At 24.5% G+C, this 24220-nt stretch overlaps 1 protein-coding gene across 1 annotated transcript; it reads left to right on the top strand.

The window, feature by feature from the left end:
* Positions 1 to 718: 718 nt before the first annotated feature.
* Positions 719 to 22270, top strand: LOC113555944 (nuclear export mediator factor NEMF homolog). The gene is made up of 17 exons (XM_026960586.1): positions 719 to 934; positions 6031 to 6202; positions 6629 to 6831; positions 6963 to 7111; positions 7227 to 7387; positions 9890 to 10087; positions 11766 to 12055; positions 12132 to 12221; positions 12289 to 12485; positions 14938 to 15118; positions 17350 to 17547; positions 17615 to 17724; positions 18000 to 18153; positions 19433 to 19557; positions 20044 to 20171; positions 21531 to 21874; positions 21933 to 22270. Exons 1-17 carry the CDS (start codon positions 879 to 881, stop codon positions 22132 to 22134), a joined length of 2958 nt encoding a protein of 985 aa, XP_026816387.1. The 5' UTR covers positions 719 to 878; the 3' UTR covers positions 22135 to 22270.
* Positions 22271 to 24220: the final 1950 nt, after the last annotated feature.

Here is a 24220-nt window from a genome sequence, read left to right as displayed (position 1 = left end):
GGTAAAATGTTCAGAACAAATCACTGATGTCTTAGGATTCCACTTATCTCCTCGCCGACATTTATGTACCCACTTCTTGCAGATCTCAGGATTCTTTGGAAATCTAAACATAATTTATAATTCTTAGTTTTGTTGTCATGAAAATAAATTACCTACATATTTTCAGCATACATTAAAATAATCCCATTGGCAAAAATTACAGAAATGCTAACTGCTAACATAATGTTATAAGTAATCAAAATTAGGTAGATACCTGTGAAACGATATGTCAAGTCCTTGATCTTTAATCTTGCTAGAGTAATTTTTACACGATGCTACAGCACAAGATGACCCGCCGGAATGTTTTTTAATTTGTGTGGACATGATGTTCTGCAGAAAAAACTTCAAAAAACGGTTGTGAAAACTGTATATTTTACATTGTTCGCTATTGTAAGCAAATTATGTCTCCTACGGTTGACGTCACGGAAGAATTTCTCCTACTCCTGTTTTTTGATATATTTTCTGTATGAGGCAATATTCTGTATAATCTATAAACCTTGCTTAGCGGGTATCTATTTTGAACCAAATAAAATACTTCGATCGGTGACCGACACCGGTTTACTAATTTCACTTTGGTCGACGCGTCCGCTCATTGGGGAAAATATCGTAAACCGTGACGAGTTATCTGTTATTGATAACGGTCACGATATCTAATCAAGAAACTCTACAATCAACACTATGCATGTACGTAAATAATGATTATTTCATGTGTTAATGAAATGCAACGATATTGTACCTACGCGATTTTAGCGTTGGATTTTTGTACGAAAACGAGAACACGGATGACCCGCAAATTTATAAATATTCTTTTTTAATGATTGAACGAAAACAACACAAAAATGAAAACACGATTTTCCACGTTGGACATTATGTGTGTCGTCAACGAAATACAGAAGTGAGTGTTTAGATGTTTTGCAATAATTATTCGTTGACTAAAAATCGATATCTACGTATTTATTATATAAAATATTTACTCCTCATATTTTATTATCAAAACCAATAGTTTTTAGAATATTATATATATTTAATGTTTAAAATGAAATGATAATTGTGACTACTGTATTAAGCTTAGTCATTAGTCCAGGGCAGAGGACTTGTAGCTATTTAAAAACACCAAATATGCATTTTAAAAATAAAAACAAGAATACTTTTATTTTATTTAACTGTATTTAATATTTTGAATTAGTTTTATTAGTTCCACATAGTAAATCTTTAAGTATTAAATTACTAGCAATACGATAACACATCAAATGCTTTTGGGAAAAACGTGCACTCACAGACTATTAAAAACCATGTTATACAACAAAAATTAAAAATAAATCTATGTTTTGATTATATTATTTAAAATAAAAATGTCAGTGGAGAGAAAAATTATTAATTAAGTTAAAATATGTCTACAAAAGTATGAAATGAAAGAAATATGCCCTTAAAAAAAAATAAAAAAATTATATGCATTTATATGCAAAATAAAATTTCAAAAATAGCTTTGTGAATGCATGTTACATATTTGTTTCATGCTCTGATATTTTTGTAATTGAGCAAAACAAATATGTAAATGCTACAAGTCGTCTACTCTAGTCATTACTTATTAGTAGGGCTTGTAGGTTGTAGGATATAGATATTTGGTACACGTTTGTTAAATATGAAGTTCAGGAGAGTTTCATATTTTACTACCTGTATGCACTTAAATGATAACAAACCAAGCTAGAAATCCATTACAATAATTTGTTTATAAACTAAATATTTTAAATTTATATTTTGCATATTTCTTCATATTTTTTGTCCATTATAGCTCATTAAACCTACTAACTTCTATTCATTAATAACAATTAAATATATTTTGTAAATTTGTAATTACCTATTTTTGAAGCTTACAATTTGAAGGGTTGTAAATTTTGTAATTAATAATTGATATTATAATCAGAATTTTGAGCATTTCAAAATGTAAATAATTTTTTTAAATTAATTGTTGATTTATCAATATGTACACTCCATTTTAGACAATCATCAATATACAGACCTAAAAATATAATTGTATTTGTCTTAAAAACAGCTGGGCTATCACTTTTACAGTTTTTGTTATTACATTTACAAGATTCATCATGACATTAAATTTTTTAATTTATGTTTGTATGTTATTATTTTTAATTTTTAATTACAAAAATTTAGATTTATCATAATTAATTTGTTGTGAATTATCAAATTAAGTTTTAACTGTATCAATACCAGTGTTTACAATGCTTTCAATATTATTTTGACAGTCACTGTTAAATAAAATAACAATGTAATCAGCAAAACAAAATATTTCCCATCATCAATATTTTGATTTAAAAGTTCATTTAAGTAAATAATAAACACTAAACAAGGGACGGGACCTAGGACTGTTCTTTGAGAGATTGAATAATTCACAGATAATTAATTATTCAGTGTATTAATGACTTTTACTCTTTAATACTTATTACTGAAGTATGACTTAAATAAATTTAACTAGTACCTCTTATGCCACAATATTCTAACTCTTTTATTAAAATGTTATGATCCACCCAATCAAATGCTTTTTAAGATCTAAAAAACACCTAGTACATATTTTATTTATCAAATTTATCATAAATGATTTTAGTTCAGTAATATAGTACATAATTTGTGAATAAATTGTTTCTAAATTCAAATTGATGTTTATTAAAAAATTCTTTAAGTTTCTTTAAGTCTTATTTTAATACATTTTAAACTAATTTAGAGATAGTTGATGTTAAGGTTATTGGTCTATAATTCAATAAAAATGTATTCAAAATATTAGCTATTTCTTTTATGTCAAAAACTATACTCCCGTGTTCATATAAAATTGCATTTATACTTGTATGTTTATTAACTTTAGTATTAGATACTAATTTAATATAATCCAAAATTTGCTTTGAATTATTACCAGCTTAAATAATTTTATTAGTACAATACAAATTTTTAGATCCTTTAATCAGCTTATTTAAAATATTTCTGTATAGTAAAAATAATTTTTATGTTTCGTATTAAATAGATGTTTAATAGTTTTTAGTTTTTACTTACATTTTTTTCTCATTCTTATTGAAGTTATTAGGCCAGCAGAAATCTACGGCTTCAATTTACAGTTATTGTTATTATTATAATTTCTATGGGTAATTAAATTAAATTATCATTTTTTTATTAAAAATATAAGCAGATTTCCTAACATCTTTAAGTACAAAATGTGAATACCAACCCTCTATTTTTATTAAAACATTAAGATGTTTATAATATACAATAATACTTTTAGTATTGAGTTCAGTTTTAGTATTATCATTAAATTTATTTATTTATTTGGGTAATCTACATTAATATTCAAAATTATGCTTAAGCAATCACTGAGGTATACTACTTTTAAGGAAGTTTGATTTAGCATTTTGATGATATTTTTATAAATAGGCGATCAATGAACATTTTAGAAAAATTGTTTATTTTACTATAAAGATTACATACAAAATAATTTATGAATTCTTATTAATTACTTAATAGATCTATTAATGTCACCAAATATTATGTGATTGCTACCTGCAAAATATTGGCTAATAAATGATAAATACTCTACCGAGTTCTTATTAAGTGATCTATATTTAGTATGTAAATTAATTAGAAAGTCAGTAGCTGCTATTTGAAAAATAATGCAAATATTATAGTGCAGTTTTTTCAATGTAATATATGATTAATAGCTTACCTTTTATAATGGTCTAAAATAAAAAAAAAGTCAAAACCACTTAATATTTTTTTTTTATTATTTTAAAAATTTTTTTAAAAAATTCTAAAAGCTATTTGTAAAATTATTTATCTATAATATGTAAAAAAAACAATTTTGAAATCTTTTGAGTTTTGAATGAACAAAGACATTTCTATTTAAAAAAAATACAGCATAATATTATGGTAAAATTGTATGATTATTATATGACTTATTTAAGTTTTTTATAACCTCTTTTACTAGATTTACCTTGACTAAATTATCTAATTTCAAGAATATATCGATTTATTAGTAGTTACAGGATTACCACTAATATCTATGTATCTATATATTACTCAATTTTATTTGTTCATTAATGTTATGGCTCAATTTTGTTGAATCAATTTCTTTTTGTATTTTAAAGATTTTATTATCAACTATGAAAATTTATTTTTTGTTATCATTAACTTTAGTAATAATTTTATACAATTTAGTTGAAAATTCATCAATTGTATTTATGCAAATCTTGGATGATTTTTTGAAAAACGAATTCATTTGTAGCTGTTGTCTTACCACTTATAAAACCATATTGGTTTTAGATATAATTATTTGAACATTTTTTAACATTTTAAAACTTTGCTTCCAAAAAGTTGAAAACAAACCAATGGATAAAGATACATTTAAGAGCATTCAAAATAATAATTTTCAATATTTTTTCATTAAAAAACAAAAATTATCTTAGCTAAGTTTAAAACCAAGTATATTATAGTAGAATAATGTGTATCAGAGGCTATTACTGACTCTTCAGAAACACTTAAAAAATATTGTCCAAAACTTACTGCCATTTATAAATTGATTTTTGTGAGTTATCAAAGTTGGAAAATAGTTGTTGGACCTTTACTTTTTAAAAGTTATCAAAATTTCTTATGACTTAATTTTAATGAATTTTGTGTATCATTAATGTATTTAATATTATGTTAGAATAATTTGTATTACATTTATACATGTTGGGCATAAAATCATTATAAATAAAAGTCTTTGATCTTATATGGTTTATAATATTATATTATATTAGTATACTAGATATCATTTAATTGTAAATTCTCATTAGTCATTATCTTATATTTTCGCGTAGTACACTACTAAGTATTATGTACGTGGTTTTTCGATAGGGACTCGGATTTTCTATATATAATTCTAATTTGGTTTATTTCTTACATCATCGTGTGCACAGGGGAAGTAGCTGGCTCCCCTGCGAGATTTTCCGCTTCCCAAAGATTTTATATTATTCATTAACACCAATAATACCTACCAATTTTTGATAATATTTCAATAATAATATGTTCAAATTTTCAATATTGGTATAGTGGTATCATGCTATTTGAAAATAATAAATAAGTAAAAATCCACAATTAGAATGATATTACATACGTTAGCAATCCATATTAAAATTTCATTTGGGATTCAAACAAAATAAAATCCATACTTAAAATGTATGAAAAAGTAATAGAAATGTTTAAAACATTAGACCTTAGGTATCGCAAAACAAAGTATATGGAACTTAAATAAAACATACTACCTACAAGCAAGTTATTCAAATTATGTTTTCTTATTGATTAATTTTTTTTATTATGTATTCTTAATTATTTTTTATTATATCTTCTTGATCGTTAAAGATATTATTATTAAAAAAGATTTATTGAAAACTCTCTTGGTAATTTTATGTTTAACCTAACTCTTAACCGTGTAGAACAATACGTCAATACCATGGTTTAATAGAACTATATAAGTACTTGATTTTGTGTGATTATTTTATTTAAATTATTGTTGTTTCCCTTCAAGATCTTAGCTGAGAATAATCGGTTGGGAGGAGGGTGGTTGGAGTCTGGACCTCCTTAACTAAATTGCCTACCAACTTGCGCACGGTTATGATTTCTTATATTTTAGCATAAATAAATATATTATAAAATATTTTTAGAAAAATTATGTGATGTTTATGCCCATCCCCCAGAATCAAATTGTAAAGCCACCACTAGTAATAACTTAACAGAAATAATTGCTAAATATACATTTATCAATTAAAAATACTAAGTATTGATAAGTATTATTGTATATTTTTACCGTTATAATTATAAGTTAAGCTTTATTATAATAATATTACAATTAAACAAGTTACTTTAAATTTGTGAATGTAACTGTTATCATTAATATGTAATTATACTTTAATTGTTAATTTAATTTAAATATGAGTGTTTTTTTTATTTTTATAGGTACAAAGGCATGCGATTACAAAGAGTTTATGACATAGATCATAAAACATATTTGTTTAAATTTCAACTTAATAACGAAAAGTGTGTATTATTATTGGAATCTGGTGTTCGATTACATGTTACTAATTATGAATGGACTAAGAATGAAGCTCCTAGTAGTTTTAGTATGAAGGTATAATATTTTAACTATGTCAAGTTTACACTTTATGAATATTTTATTTTCTAATTTCCTATGGTTTGCAATTTAATAAATACAAATATTGAAAATATATTAATAGTTATTAAACAAATAAAATTGAAATACATTTTCAAAATGTATTAATATAGTTTTAAAATTATTTATAGAATATTATTATTTATGATGATTACATAATAAATAATAATAATCATTAAACAATCATAATTAATTTTTATTAAATTATAATAAAATGCTATCTACATAATCTTAATGATTATAATTATATAAACTGTGACTTATCTAACAATGACAATGAATACTATTTAAACTAGGTATATACTTATATATTTAATTCTTAATTAATATTAAGTTTTTATTAAATTCTATTTAAAATAACAATGAATCATTTGTTAAATTTAGTTAAGAAAACACTTGTCTAACAAACGGTTGGAAAAATTAACACAAATGGGATTTGATCGAATTATTGATCTGCAGTTTGGTGTCGGAGATGCGGCATATCATGTTATACTAGAATTATATGATAAAGGCAATATTATTTTAGCAGATAAAGATTATATTATGATAAATATTTTACGTCCACACACTGAGGATGAAAAGCAAAAGTAAAATATTCATTTTATTTCCTTAAATATTTTAAATAATCAATAAAATTCTTGGATGCATTTTGTTTGTATATTAATTAATTAATTAATTATGTAATTTATTTATTTATGTTTTATGTTTTATACTGTAGGTTTTTTGTTAAAGAAGTATACCCAAATAGCAGACCAAAAAATCGACTTAATCCACCAACTGAAGATTTTTTGATTCAAATTCTAAAAACAGCTAAACCTTTAACAAATTTAAAAAAATTTATTTTTTCAAATTTTCCAAATTGTTTAGGTTAGGATTTGAAGATTATTATTATAATTATTTTTATTATTAGTAATATTAGTAATTTATTAAATAAAAATTATAATTATTCTATTATAATTTTTTTAATTTTTATATTTTATAGATTATGGTAATTGTTTATTGGAACATATGTTAATACGTGGTGGTTTTTCAACAAAAACCAAAATTGGTGTTGAATTTAATATTGATACAGATATTCAAAAGCTTATGAATTGTTTTTCGATTGCTGAGAAGTTCTTAGATAATATAACTACATTAAAAGAAGTAAGTTAATATTTTATTGGCTGCAAAATATATTTTTGTATAATAATATGCTTTCTTATTAGAATGTTTACTTAAAACCATTACAAAAATAATTACAGTATTTGATATAACTTGCTTTAAGTTGTTAAATAATTACTTTGAACAAAAACCTCTCATAAGTTATATTGTTACATACAAAGTAAATTGAACATACATTGTAATGAAAAGAGATTAGATTTAAATTCTATAGATTTTAGAACATTTTAAAATTAAGATATTAATATGTCTTTTAATAGGTCTATATTCTCTTTTTTGAATTTTAGTTTTCACGAATCGTGGATCTTAAAGTGAGATTTGATTTAATTAAAGAGATTAAAGATAGTAATTCAGGACAGTTCATTTAAATTTATTAAATAATTTAACCAGCTAAAATCAATAAGCTGGCTTCTAAAGTCCAAAACTTTAATATTAAACTTTATGGGTAATGATTCATTGTTAAATAAACATTTTTGTTAATAACAACATGTTTCAATAAATTTTAAGAATTGTTCGAGTCTTGAAATGGGTTCTATATTGTTGATCTATTTTAAAATTAATTAGATGAAGAAGATTTAATATTACAAGCACGAAGGATCGTAAAATTCCGAGAATTTACAGCTAAACAACTGTATAGGTTCTATTAAATATTACATTTACATATATGTTCAGTAAATATCTCTAGTGAAAAAAAACTATACTTAAATAACTTAAGTATTTTATATATTTTTTGTTATTTATATATGGTATTGTGGTTTATAATTGAATTAATTTAATGTAAATGTAATTGACAATCATTTATATATAATTAAGAGGATGCCAGTGTAGTATCAGTTATCTCTCTCTAACCCACGCGCAACATAGCAAATTTTACGTTCACAAAAATGGCTATAACCATATTAATTTCTCAAATTAGAGTGAAATGACCTATTATAGAATTTAAAGCTAAGAACATTATCGGGGGCATTTCATAAGCGTTTTATTATATTTTTATTTTAAAACAAGTTATGAATATTTTAAAATTGTAAATTGTTTATACATTTTAAAATATTCATAAATTGTTTTAAAATAAAAATATAATAAAACGCTTATGAAATGCCCCCGATAATGTTCTTGAGATAAATAACACTGTAGAGTAAAATTTTAGAGTTTAATAATTTAAAATTATGTAAGATAACTAAATCACATCATTTTAAAATATAAAATATAAATTATGTATTATTACTATTTAGATCTTAATGTAATTTTTACAATTTTCTATTAATTAAATTAAAATATAAAGTTTTTGTTTGTCTGTATAAAATGCAGATATACAATAACATAGTATGTTATCATGCAACTATAGTAGAAAGGACCAAGGAAAATAGGTCTTTATAACCAAAATTATAGAAAAAATAATTATAACTTCAGTACATATAGATAATCTAAATTATTTAATACAATTTTACATCATCCAAACTTTGGAGTTTGATATATACAATCTATAGACAGTCATTTTTGATGTTTTTAAATCATAACAGATCACGGGATTTTCCAATTATGCTCAGTTTCATTTTTTTACCAGTCATACTTGCTGAAACTAAGACAATCCGACATTCTTTAGACATTTTACCACTTGAAAATTTTCCTCCTTTAAATTGTAATATTCTGTTAAAAAGTATATTGTAATAAAGTCCAGTTTTATCTACATTATAAATTTCATTATCTGTGTATTCTTCTTGTAATTTAGGCCATATTCTGTGTTAACCGAATTTGATTCTTCACTTATTGTTGTTAACACATTATTATGCCTTGATCTAAATCTTTGAATCCAACCAGAGGAACAATTAAAGTGTTATGGTTACCGACTATAATAGTACTTTTGATAAAGTAGTCATTAAGAGGACGCCATACCCATATGTGTTGTCTCTGTCTTACTAACGTACATCATAACAAATGTTCGTTCAGCAGAATACATTTTGTGATGTTAATTTTAGTATTATAATAAATTTAGCTATTATAAAATTTAAAGGTAAGAATATTATCTAGACAACGTTGTATGCTTTTAATGATGTTATTATTTTAAAGTTAGTTACAGGCTTACAGCTGATATTGATAATATCAATAAAATCATATATCATTGTCTAGATTATATTCTTACCTCTAAATTTGATAATAGCTAAATTTACTCTAATATTAAATCTAATATCACAAAATGCATTCTGTTGAATAAAAATTTGTTATGATGTACATTAGTAAGACAGCAACACCACATGCAGGTATGGCGTCCTCTTAAAGATAAAAGATTTTTCTAATATAACCAAAAATAACCGCCATAACATCCGTATAGATATAAATTAGTACATACAATATAAGAGTTTTGCTGGGACATTTAATCTAAGATCATTACACTCAATATGTTATTACAACCAGTGTCTACTGTATGTTGTCAGACTTGTAGGAATATAAAGTTTTATTTTATTTAAATCTTAAAAAATTATGTTTTAGGGTTTTATAATTCAAAAAATTGATCGACAATTGTTGCCTGATGGTACCATATTATGTACCAATCAAGAATATCATCCTTTTTTGTTTGCTCAACATCGAAATTTACCTTCAAAAACTTATGAAAGTTTTAATGAAGCGGTAGATGAATTTTATTCAAATTTAGAAAGCCAAAAATATGATGTTAAGTGTATGCAACAAGTTAGTATATTTAAACAAGTATTTATGTCAATGTAGCAATTATATTTAAAACGTGACCAAGTGTTTATCATTTTGCTGTACAGTAGGTAATTTTTCGTTTATTTGAATAGAAAATGGGCTTTTTTTATCTAATGAGAACTATTGATTGATTTATTCATAACTTAAATTCAATCAAATCTTATCAGAAAAGAATAATTGGTTATGAAAATTATAAACAAGTTTGAAATAAATTTACATATTTATTAATTTATTATACATATAAATATACATAAATTAATAAAAATATGTTAGTTAAAAACTAATTTTTATTTAATATTACAGTTATTTGTAGAAATTACAATCATATTCACTAAAAAAGTGTAAAATATGATAAAATTGCAGCAACTTTAAGAAAATTACATTTGTATTCATTAGAAAATATTTAAAATGTTTGTTCTAAAAAATATAAAATACAAACAATATAAATATGTCATAAAATATTAAAGTAAAAGTTTGCTGTAGTTAGTACTATCATAATTTTTAAATTGTTCATAAAATTGAAAATACTTAAATCATAGTATCTGATATAAATTAATAAACATAAAAAGTATAGTTAGACAAGTAAACTAAGTTCAATCAAATATCCATCAAAAGCCATGTTAGCACTACCATTATTTCTTTTCCTTAGTAAATATTTGCTGCATAATGCATATATGTTATTAATACGGTGTCATGTTTCATATTGAATTTTCTACTGTAGTGTACACATCAATATACAAAATAAAATTTAATCCATGAAGTCCATTTGATTTTAAACACCCAAATTTCAAATCCTTATAGTTGTACATACACTGTATGAATAATGAATATGCAAATATACATAATTTCGATCTTAACAACTTTCAAACTAGAGATGTACCAATGATAAATAATTTACTATTTTCAAAAAGTTCTACTCATAAGTTTTACTTATCAACCTACATCTAGACAGTAGGCATACACAAATACATTAAATGTACAAAATAAAATGTGTGATATACTCATTCATTAATCAATGCCCAGACCAAATTCGTGGATCTAAAAATTTGAAATTTTTTCAGTATGTATCTCTAATAGTGTAAGGTAAGATTTAAAAAAATTCTCATTTTAATGAGAGATTCAAATGGGGAATTTGTTTCAACAAACTAAAATCAAAAACAACTATTTAAAACTAAACTAAGCTATCTATGCTGTTCATATAGTAGAGATACTTACAAAAAATGTTGTATTAAATTTACAAATAAAAAAAAAATTTCTAATAAATTTCTAACTGTTGTAAATGTTAGTGATTTTAACAAATTATGATAACAGTTAAATTTGGTTTTCTATAAAAATTTATTTTTTTTACCGGTTATTTTAAAAGTACCGGGAATCTTAAAAAAATAAAGTACAAAATAGATCCAGTTTGCAATTTAGAAGTAACTTCAAAGTTAAAGATCAAAATATTTTTTTACTGCTCCAAATGGTGATGACAGACAGAGAAAAAAAAACACATTTTAAAATCAATACACTCATATAAATCTAAAATTTTAAAAAACCAGCGAATACAATTTTAATTTTAGTAAGAGTGATTTGTTTCAAATCATTTTGATACATAATTCTCCCTTCACATTTTAAAATATTTTAATTAATTTCCAATTTAAATAATATTTTTTTAAAGGAAAAAGGAGCAGTAAAAAAACTACAAAATATTGTAAAAGACCACGAAGAACGGCTTAAAAAACTTCAAGATGCACAAGATGAACATAAATTTAAAGCTGAATTAATAACCAATAATTTGGATCTTGTTGATAACACTATACAGTTTGTAAGACAAGCAGTAGCGAAACAACTTCATTGGGACGAAATTTGGGATATGATAAGACAATTAAATTTTGAAGATGATGGATGTACATATGCTATAGTTAAGAATTTAAAATTGGGTGTGAATCACATTACACTTCAACTGTTGTAAGTTTTTCCTAAAATAATTTGCATAAATTATTAGTATATTTTATTATAATTGTTATTGTTTTTATTACCTAAGTGATCCTTATAATGAAGAAAACCAGAATGAAGATAATAGTCAATTAATTGATATAGATTTAGGTCAATCTGCTTTTGGAAATGCTCAAAGGTAAAAAGACAACTATTTATTTATTTTAAAATAAATATGTATTTATATTTATTTTTTAATATTATAGGTATTATGGATCCAAAAAACAATCAGCTATTAAAGAAAAAAAAACCATTGATTCCTCAAGCACAGTATTAAAAATGGCTGAAAAAAAAACTAAACAAACTTTGAAAGACATGCAAGTTGTTGCTTCTATAAATAAAGTTCGCAAAACATATTGGTTTGAAAAGTTTTATTGGTTTATATCTTCTGAAAATTATTTGGGTAAAATTTAGTATTTATTCTTAGGTCATACTACTCTATAGTCTATTCAAAATGAGATGATGACTCAGCGGCCAAGGTATGCGCATGGATGGCTAATCAAAACTGGTCGCCACCGAGTCATCATCTCATTTTGAATAGACTATAGTGAATTAGTTGTTTGATAAAATCACCAATAACTAAAAATGTACTTTTGTATTTATTTTATTTTTAATTTACCTAAAAACATAAGTAAAATATTTGTTTTGATTCATACTATGATAATTCAGTCAATAATAATAGTATGAAGTATGAATAATAATCATTTAATGCTGATTATTATGTAAACAGTAGCAAATATGGAGTCATCATTTTTCTTGCTTAAGTCACTTATTATAGTTGTGAACACATTTACATTAAAAAAAATTACTTACAATTCTTGTATCCAAGACATATTGATTATACGTAGTTTATTTTTTATTTTCATTCATATTTTATACTAATGCATAGTATATATTATATAACAGATATTTAATACAATAATTATTCAACATACTTTCTATGCTTAATAATTATTATTGAAATTTTAATTGAAATAATTCGATAATTTATCGACAAATAATTTATATGTAATAGTGCAGATTCTATTTAACAAAGTAAACTAATTAAGTTTAGTGATCTTGAAAATTTTATTTATGTGAAATTGTTTGTTTTAAAATTGAAAAGTTTTACAATGTTTAATTATATATTTATTCATACTATTTTCTTAAATGGCTCATTATGTCGTGTCAAACCATTTATGTGTGTTTGCTAAACTATAAACTAATATAATTTAAACATTTGATTAATTCCATTATATAAATTTGTAATACATGCTTGATTGTCTACCATTATAATATGAAGCTACATAAGTGTATATAGTATAATATTTGTTTATTAAAGTATGCAGTTTATGATAAAAAATATTAGCTAATAAGTACTTCAAAAATTTCATATTTCAATAATTAATTTCTTCACCTTAGCACTTATTTTTTTGTTCCTACTATCTATTTTTCAGGAACATTGAATTTCTTAATGCCAATGGCATAAATTGATATATTGTATCTCTTTTTTTCCAAAGTTATTTCAACATTTATTAAAGTGCTATAAAATTTTTGAACTAACTCTAACTTAACTTTATTGCATACACTTACAACAATTAACATCTTATGCGTACTGGATTGTTAAATTTCACAAATACTTAGACTATGACTATTATTTAATATTTTATTAATATTATATAAATTAAATATTTAAAATGTTGTATGGAATGTAGAAAACTAAAATATAGGCTGCACATTGTAAAATATAAATTATCATATAGACAGCCACATATTCTTAACAACACTGTAATTTTTAAAACTTCAGTTAAGTAATTTATTTTTTTAATGTTCATGATCACTGTTTAGATACATTTTATAAATTTACTATAAAAATAAAATAGTTGCGCATTATATTTAATATGGCAAGGGGTCATGTGTTTGAAGTGTTTGAATGTTATATGTTTGAACGTCAAGTGTACAAAAGATTGTATGTTTGAAAGATTATAAATTCTAAATTATCCATAAATGAAACTTTACAAAAATAACACTAATATAATATAATAATATTGTATTTCACTTAATTTTATCATTATCCTGTTGAAATTTATTTTGTTTGTCATCTATCAGTACGGTTTGGTATACAAAAGACGATTGTTTAATTACTAACTAACATTCTCATGCACCAGATAAAGTTAAATATCATTGCAAAATTCAAAAACTTAATGAAAAATATCTTAAAGCTTCACAAGATTTGTCAAATCAAAATATATATTAAAAGAAAATAGCAAATTGCAATGCGAGAGTTTAATCTCAAAAGACTGAAAACACAGTTAAGCAAATTATAAAAAGAAAAAGAAAAGAACTAAAACCATCATTAAATTTTTACCTCCTTTGAAATTACAAAATCCTATTTAATGATAACTTATTCTATTGAAAAAGAGATAGTTATGATTTTCACAATTCAGAATTGTATATGATTGAGGAATCAAATTTTTAATTTGTTAAATGAACATTCAAGGCTTGTTCTAGCATTGCATGCAACAAGACAATATTAATAAGTTTCTACATGTCAAAAAATTGATTACAATTTAAATTTTAAATTTTACGATATTTTAATATTTTATTACATATTTTTTTTTTTTTTATATATTTTGTTTATCAATAATTTCAAATATAAGGCCTTTTATTGACAATCTTTCATATACTCAACGTTCACATAAACACATGGGTTTTGAACATATTATGACACACTATAATCTAACTATTTAGTATATCTACCTATTGATTTATAAATGTACTTTTTTTACTTATTTAACAGTTTATTGTACTAAATTTATAACAATAAAATGTACATATATTTTTTTATTCGTAATATTTTAATTTTTAATTTTTAGTTATTGCTGGACGTGATGCTCATCAAAATGAAGTTATTGTAAAACGGTACATGAAATCATCAGATATTTATGTACATGCTGGATTTAGTGGAGCTACAACTGTTTTAATTAAAAATCCAACAAATCAAATTGTCCCCCCTGCTACACTTAATGAAGCAGCTGTTATGGCAATTTCCTACAGGTAATTAAATACTTTTCAAAATAACTAAAAGCTACAATTTTATAGAAATATTAATATATTTATGCGAAATGTAGTAAAATTTGGGTACATATTAAATACTTTAATGTAACACAAAAGTTAGAAAGTTTAATAATTTATCAACTACTCAAAAAATCTACAGAGGTTTTAAAATGTTAAGTTAGTATTATAATGTATAAAAATATAATTTATTCTCATTCTTTTGTTAAAACAAAAAAAAAAAATAATAATTCATATTTTCTTATCTCACAAATGAAATGAATATTAATAACTACTATCAAATATTTAAAATTAGGACCCCCTAATAGCTAAACAGTCCAATGTTTTCTGTTTTATTGGATAAAAATAGACTATTTTATCCAATGAAAATAATATGAAAAAAAAACAAATGATATTGGTTTTTTTTTTAATCTAATTGCTTTTTTCTATTTATAACTTAATTTCAAACTTAGTATGAAATCAGAAATTCAGGAAAAAAATACTAACAGTAAAGAAAATTTTAAACAATATAAAAACAAGTTTAAAATAAATATTTTTTAGTTAAAAACTAATTTTTATTTAGTATTTTAGCTATTCAATCCACACTATAAATGTACTAATAATATTAATGATTTACTATTTTCATAAATTTCTACTTGTAGGTTTTACTTATAAATTATAATCAACCTAAATCATTAACGTCGTAACGAATGATTAAAATTTTATTCATTCGTTAAACAATTTTTAAACGTTCAATAGTTTTATTGGGTTGTTAAAATATAGGTTACCAGCTCATTATAAACTAATGGACCGATTTCAGCTCTTTAAATTTTAATCATTCAATAATCCTAGTAATCCTACAGTTATCATCAGGTATCAGTAGTAAATCGCAATATCGTATAGAGTAATAACTAATAAGAATATTACTTTATGCCTTATAGTACGTTTTCTGTGATAAGCTTAAATTTCTACACAAATCTTGGTATCATGTTTAACACCGATATATTTTTATTGTACGATTTGTGCAACCCAAACACGGCTGTATAAATATTTAACGGTTCAATAAAACTATTCATTAAATAAATTTGAAATTTGGTTTCATGCAACCCAGCATTACTCACTCATTCACCCAGATCAAATTAATGAATTTAGAGATTTAAAATATTGTAGTATAAATCTTTAATGATATAGTAGTGAGATAAAAAGGGTTTTAAAGGTATCTTATAGATTTTGTTTTGACTAACGAACATTTAATATAAGTTAAATAAAATAAAATAGTCATTAAAATTAGATATGATTTTAGACCTGTATTTAAATTTGGTCGAAACCACCCAAATGTAAGTGTTAAAAATATATGTAGTTTATACGGGATGAAATTTAAGAGGACGTAGTATCTGCATGTCTTGTCTTTATCTTACATGTGCAACATGGCAAATTTTTGTTCATCAGTTTCGATAGTGTGCTGTCAGTTTTAATATTAGAGTGAATGATCCTATTATACGATTTTAAGGTAAGGCTACTCGTTTTATCTAAAGCCCCATGTAGCCTTTTATTGATATTATTATTTTTAAGTAAGTTATAATAATTTTAAAATACATAGTTTCAAAAAGATCTTAACTTACTTAAAAATAATAACATCAATAAAAAACCATGTGTGGCTCTAGATAAAAGTGTTACCTTAAAATTGTTTAATAGGTCAATTCATTGTATTCACTAATATTAAAACTAACACTATTGAAACTGATGAACGAAAATTTGCCATAATGCACGTGTGTAAGATGAAGACTACACATGCATGTATTACGTCCTCTTAAGACAAGGCAGATCCACTACATTTTTAATTTATCACTGTTAAACCCTTGAAAGATTAGTTATAATTAATAAAAATATCTTCTACATAATATATCAAAGGCCTTAAATGGATGACCCTTTTACAAAACTAGAATCTATTAAAATTCATTGTTATTATTAATATTGATTTAATAATCAATTAATATTACTTGTTTTCTATTTGTTATTCCTATGATTATAAGCTTGTTAAATCTTTGCTTAACTAAAAAGTTAATATGATTTTTGATTTTGTTTATATTAAAAATCATTCATTGAAATAACTTATACATTATATTACATTTATTTTTTATGAATATTTTCTAATTTCTTTTCATTTATTAGTTAAATGATAAATCATGCTCAAAATAAATTAACATATAACATATGCTTTTTGAAAATTATAGTGTTTCTTGGTCCATGAAAATTAATTTACAAAATGCATTTTGGGTGAAACCTGAACAAGTATCCAAAACTGCACCCACTGGAGAATATTTGACTACTGGCAGTTTTATGATACGTGGTAAAAAAAACTATTTACCAGCAACTCATCTTATATTAGGCATAAGCTTTCTGTTTAAATTAGAAGATAGTTCAGTACCTAGGTAAATATTAAAAAATATATTTAAATGATGTAAATACAATTATAATTCTGAATAAATGTGTGTTTAGACATGCAAATGAACGTAAAGTTAAGGGTATCGAATGTGAAGGCATGGATAACATCGCAGAAAATAATGATGAATTTGAAAATATACCAAGTGAAAATGAAAGTGATGAAGGTACTACTTATTACAACATTTATAATACTGTAAATTACCGTTACAACGAATACTAATACAACAAAAAATCCCGTTATAACAAAAATCATAGAAGTCCCCTGCCAAAAAGCAGGGCTTATAAAGAGCTTATTCGAATTTTCATTACAACGAGAAAAAAAATTTGATCCCCTGGAGTCGTTGGAACGGAATTTACTGTATTAAAATTAATTAATTAATTATTTATCATATTATATTCAATTACATTTTTAATAAGTACTTATTTGATTATTATATAGATCTAGAGAAAAATATTGAATTGGAAAACAAAGAAACCCCATATATAGTTAATGATGATGATGAAAATGCAGAAGTTAAAACAAATAATAAACATGAAGAAAAAGATAAAGATGAAGAAAAAGAATTAAAATCTAATTATGAAACATCAAAAAAGTAATGCCATAATTTTTTTTATTGTTATCTTATTAAATAGTATAACTACAGCCAATTACAATCATACATTTAGTTTCTACAATAAGTGATTTTTATACTAGATAATAGTGGGGAATTACAGGGTAAGGAAGTACTCAGTGATACTTTGACATATCAAATAAGCAGTTCACTAGGCCAAGTCCATTTTAATTTTCTTTGAGGATTGTTAAAAATTACACGAGAAGTGAGTCAATTTATTTGTGGATTTTTATGATGAAAAGACAAAATCTTTGAGTGGAATGAGAGGAAGTAGGATTTAGTCAATTGAAATAGTGTTGGGTTTTTAGATTGTTATGAAGATAAGTGTTTTTGATGTACCACGGGTAAAGACAATTTGACAGAAGCATATGGACTGAAAAACTTGGTTAGTTTTTAGATTTGAAGGTTTAGAAGAGCTTCATATCTGAATACCTTATGGTCTTATAATAGTTTTATAAATTAACAATTATTTGCTGATGTCATATTTGGAACAGAGAAATGGGCGGAATAATTGTAGTCATGAGTTTATGGATTTTCTTTTGTTTGAAAGATTTTTAACCCAGGTTAGTCGTTTGTCAAACGTTAAATCCAAGTATTTGACTATGTTATTATAAAATGAGACTAAAGTGCAGTCATTTGGTCATAGTGAAAAGATAAAATCTTAAGATTTTGAGTCATTTATTTTTATTTACCATCTTTTAGACATCTTTTGTTTAGTAACATATCAGACTTATCAGTTTTGGGGTTGTTATTTGCGGCCAGAATTATTGTGTCATTAGCATAGGTACTTGTGTTATGTGGAACAATTTCTAGATGTCCTATGCGAAGACAGAGTAAAGAAAATGTGCTTCCTTGAAAAATGTTAGAAAGTATAGGAAAGTTTTCAGAATAGCTATAGTTCATTCTAAATGAAAACGTTTAATTTTCAAGGTAGGATTTTATGATAATGTAACATGGAGCAAGTAGACATTTTTTTGAGTTTGTAGAGGAAACTGTTGTGCCACACTATCAAAAGTCAAATTGTGTCAATTAGGACAGCTGTGCAGTAATGCTTGGATTCCATACTAGAGTATATTAAATCAATATAACGAAGAAGCCAGTGAGTGGTAGGGTGTTGGCTTTAAAACAAAATTTTCGATTAGAAATTATGTTGGATTTATCTGACTGAGGTGACTGATTGGTCTATATGAGGTGGAATGTTTAGGTGGTCAGGCTTAGAAATAAAAATTATATTTTTTAAATTTATGGTTTTATTTATCAGTGTTATAGATATGACAAGTATTCCAAATTGTAATAATACATGTGAATCTGTTGAAAAATCGAATTCTGTGTCTTCAGATAGTGATGGTGATAATGATAACGAGCTAAATGAAGTCAATGATTTAGGTAAGACTTTGTGAAAAGTAAAAAAAACTAATTTGAACTAATCAGTCAAATATAACGGTGTAGTGTAAATAATCCACAATATGTTAATACTATCAGTGAAATAAAAAAAATATTTGCACTAATTTATTTTAGATTCCAGTTATGTTGTTTCAAAATTCAATATTATTTTAAATAAATACATATTAGATATAAAAAAAAACAAACTACTTAAAACAATATTATACATTTAGACTTATACACCATACATTAGTTTTATTTTTTAACTAAAATATTTAAATTCATGTTTATTGTATATTTTTTAACATAATTTAATTATCAGCCACCTTTGCTCCACCCAATTAAAATTAGTGTGGATAATTGACCGTCTACCATTAATTCTGTTTATTTAAACAATTTTTATTTTTATAGTTGTATAAAAATTAAGTAAAATATAATGTTCCATTACAATCATTACATATTATTGGTTGATAAATATTTAATTTACAGATAAAAAAAATGAAACAGTGAAACCTTTAATTCTGAAACGTGGTCAACGAGGAAAGTTAAAGAGAATCAAAGAGAAATACAAAGATCAAGATGAAGATGAAAGAGAAATGAGAATTAAATTATTACATGTAATTAATATTAAACACTATATTACTATAAATATACTAAAAGTATCTAAGTTATGAAAAAATATCAATCCAAGATAGTAGGATTTAGGTTTGCTTATAGGTGAATGTTGCACAATTGCCTTTAAAGTAAAATCCTAGTTTATTTAATTGTTTATTAGCCTTTAGTCTCATTCAAAGAGATCTTATGCTTACTATAAACTAAGAAAACTAATAATTTATAACTATTTTATAAGGCACTTAGAAGTAATCGGTTAGACTAAAATTTATTTTATGTCTTAAGTATGTTTAACAATTTACATATTTTATTTTTTGATTTAACAATTTTTGAAATTAAACTTATGTTATGGTAACTCTATCACGTATAACTTACTCAAATTGACATGTTGGGAAATAGGAGTGTAACGATAAGTGAAATTTTCAAGATTGGGCCTGTTAGATACAGTAAAAGTACTTAATGTGGCGTGGAAATAAGGAGAATATTATATAAATGCCTCACTCCTCACATCGAAACCCAACATTGGAGTGAGTATAGGGTATTCCAATATTCGTTATGCTCTTATTCTCAAACAAGCGTGAAGACACACTGCAGTATTTAATTTCTGTTATGCTATAATGTAATTTATACTCGCTTTTTTTGATTTAATGTGTGATTATGTTTATGTGTTAAGTTTCATAGACAGTAGTAAAAATAAATCAAAACAAATTTGGCAACTTGCTGTGCTATCAAGTGTGAAGTGTACTTTGTTATTGAGTAGATCAATTGTAATTATTGTAATTGATGCATTTGAATTCAATGATACATTGTATATAATGAAAAATAATTCTTATTAGAGATAGTATATTTTTAAAGATATATTATTATATATATTTTATATTGGTATTGTTATACGGTAGATTGAACTAATTTTCTACAAAAAAAAATCTATTATTTATGGTTATGTTATTATTAAATATTACTTCATATGATTATATAAAAATATAAATTAAACACAGTAACAAAAAATTTAAAGTTTTTATAAATAATACTTTCTTAAATTACAAAAAAATAATTAAAATCATTATTTATTGTTTAAAGGTCATATTTTAAGTGATAATCAAACTAGCCTCTTTTTAAATAATATATATAACACAACTGATTGTGCCAGATTATAGCTTACGTATCCAAGTATAGTTGTTTTAGTTAGATTGGTAATTGATGTTGGTTAGCCTATATATTTTCTATTCTTTTATCTGTAAAGTTACCTTTCTAACCCGCATGACGTTTTATATTATTAGTAATTTAAAAATTATTTTTTTATTTTCTTAAATAAAAAATTATTGTAATATTTAACTATAAAAAACATGTTTATTTTATTCTAGTCATCAATGAATGAAGACAAAAAACTTAAAAGAGCCAAAAAAAAAGATAAGAAGAATAAAAAGTCGACAGACAAAAATAAGGCTACAGGAAATAAACAAATATTTATTAAACCTTTGCCTATGCTTCTAGAAGCACCAAATGATACAATTCAATTTGAAGTTCAAAAGGAACCAATAAAAAAATTTGAGGATAATGAAAACTCAGAAGATGATGAAACAGATAAACCAACAGATCTAACTGAGACCCAAATGTTGGATTCATTAACTGGTATACCATACGCTGAAGATGAGTTACTATTTGCTGTACCAGTAGTAGCACCGTATACTGCTCTCACAAATTATAAGTAATTAATTTTATTATAAATGTTTTGAAATTAAACTAAAGCGATATTTTCTTTTTAGATACAAATTAAAATTAACACCAGGAAACACAAAAAGAGGTAAAGCATCAAAAACATGTTTAAATCTTTTTTTAAAAGATAAGACATCAACAACTAGAGAAAAAAACTTAATGAAGAGCGTTAATGTACAGGATATTGCTAGAAATATACCAAACGGTGTTAAATTATCTGCTCCGTCACTTAGCAAAGTGCTTAATAAGTAGGCAAATAATTAGCATTGTACATATTTAATTATTTCACAATTGAAACTGAACTAATTATCTGTATATTAGTATATCAACTTTTGTATTCAATTATTCCATCTTAAATCTATAATTTATGTCTAAATATTAAAGTAAGTTTGTTGTTTATTTAGAAGTATTGTGTATAATATTTCATGCTTATTTCTGAATATCATCAAATTATTTTTCAATTATAATAAATTCAATTTCAAACAGACTATGAAATTTGTATTTAAATTTGGTAAAAAATAAAAATGTATAACAGATTAATTCTTTACATTTAAGTTAACTGTATATCACCTATGTATTATGTATCTAACTCATTTTGATTTGAATTAAACATCTTAAGATGTTAAAACGTACTCATTATTAATGTGTAACGTCGCGGAATTTTAGGCTGTTTTATTAAAATATTATTGAACTTGCCAAACTCCCCAACATGCAATTTATCTATGTTATCGTACATGCGCGAATTCAATATAATTATGACAAACAACATTATTATGCAATGTCTGTTCCCGCCCAAGCACTGTCTACATGGGCAACCTGTTTCCCAATAATGTAATGTAACCAAAAAGCTCGCGACGCGACAACACCGAAACACTGCCTCTCCACGACATTTTCGTCAATTTCGACACCAACGGCCAAACGGAGACACCACGCTCGACAACTTTTTCCACGACCGCTAACTACGAAAGACGTAGTAGGTAGGTATTCGAGTCACGTCGCCGGGACTCCAACCTTTCAATCAACCCTTTGGTTATTTCTAACACACAATTTTCGCTGGTGTGCCACAACATCATGATGGTCTAAGCGCACCCGTATGGGACCGTGGCGGTCGAAGTAGCCAATATCTCATGTGCAGCATCTGCGCCGTCATCGTCGTATTTATAATGTGTACTACACTTTGCCCCCCCCCCCGTTTCCATCAATATAATGATTACAATTTCCCGTTTTTTCTCAATCTGATTCCGTTTTTCTTTCTCTCATCTGACGATATTTCATAAATTATAATATATATCGTTCAGGTGTACGTATATAAAAAATATACATATATATATGTGTATATAGCGTGTGTTTGAACACCGTTCACGCTGGTTACCCTGTGGTCACGGCACGAGTCTGTGTCCGCGGAGCCACTACGTATTAAAAATTTATATTATACGCCATGCGGGCGAACAGTCATGTTTATCCTTTAAAGTTTCTTTTTTTATTATTATAAAAAAAATTCGGTGACATAAAAAATATTATTCTCTTTCCCAACACCCCGGGCTAAAGCCAAATATTATTATGTTAAAATATACATAATTTTAAACTGTATTATTATTTGCAAATCTGCACCATGTTAAATATATAATCTCATGATATTGGGGCGTTAAAAAACCCAAACTCTTACAAATGTCAATCATTACTAAAAAACCAAAACTCTTAATCGTTTGAATTTTTTCTTAATTAAATCTAACCACTATCACATTTGTTGTTTTATAAATATATTTATTTTAGGTAATTATACATCGATTTTCATTTCTAGCTGAATAAAACATTGAGATGTGATCCATTAATTTTAGTCACTTTTCTTCGTCTCACCTCTGATATAGATTTATTACTAACATATTAATACATTATAAATTCATAACGAAGAATAATTTATTGGATATAGGTTCTGGGAGAAAATTGAATCTAGTTTAGAGAGTTAAAAATAAAAAATACCCAGTACTTTTTAAAATAACAGGAAAATCTAAATAAAAACTGAAATTTTACGTAAAATTAGTTTTTAACAATCGGTTTTGTTATTTTGTAGTATTTTAAAAATGAATAACCGTAAATACTTAAAATTTTTACAATTTAATTTGTCTCTTTTTGAACTACAATTTAAGTATGGATATCTTAAATTTTTATATTAATTTCTTTAAATGTCAAAAAATGTTTTATTGCCAGCTAAAAATATTAGAAAATTCAATATAAAGTTCTTCTTATATCTGTATAAAAATATTAAAAAAACATAATATACATGATTTATTTTTATCTTCATTTGAAATTAGAATTTTTATAAAATTCATGAGAATCG

The sequence above is a fragment of the Rhopalosiphum maidis genome, chromosome 3 (assembly GCF_003676215.2).
Source record: "Rhopalosiphum maidis isolate BTI-1 chromosome 3, ASM367621v3, whole genome shotgun sequence".
NCBI lineage: Eukaryota > Metazoa > Arthropoda > Insecta > Hemiptera > Aphididae > Rhopalosiphum > Rhopalosiphum maidis.
This window is presented reverse-complemented; position numbering and strand designations above follow the sequence as displayed.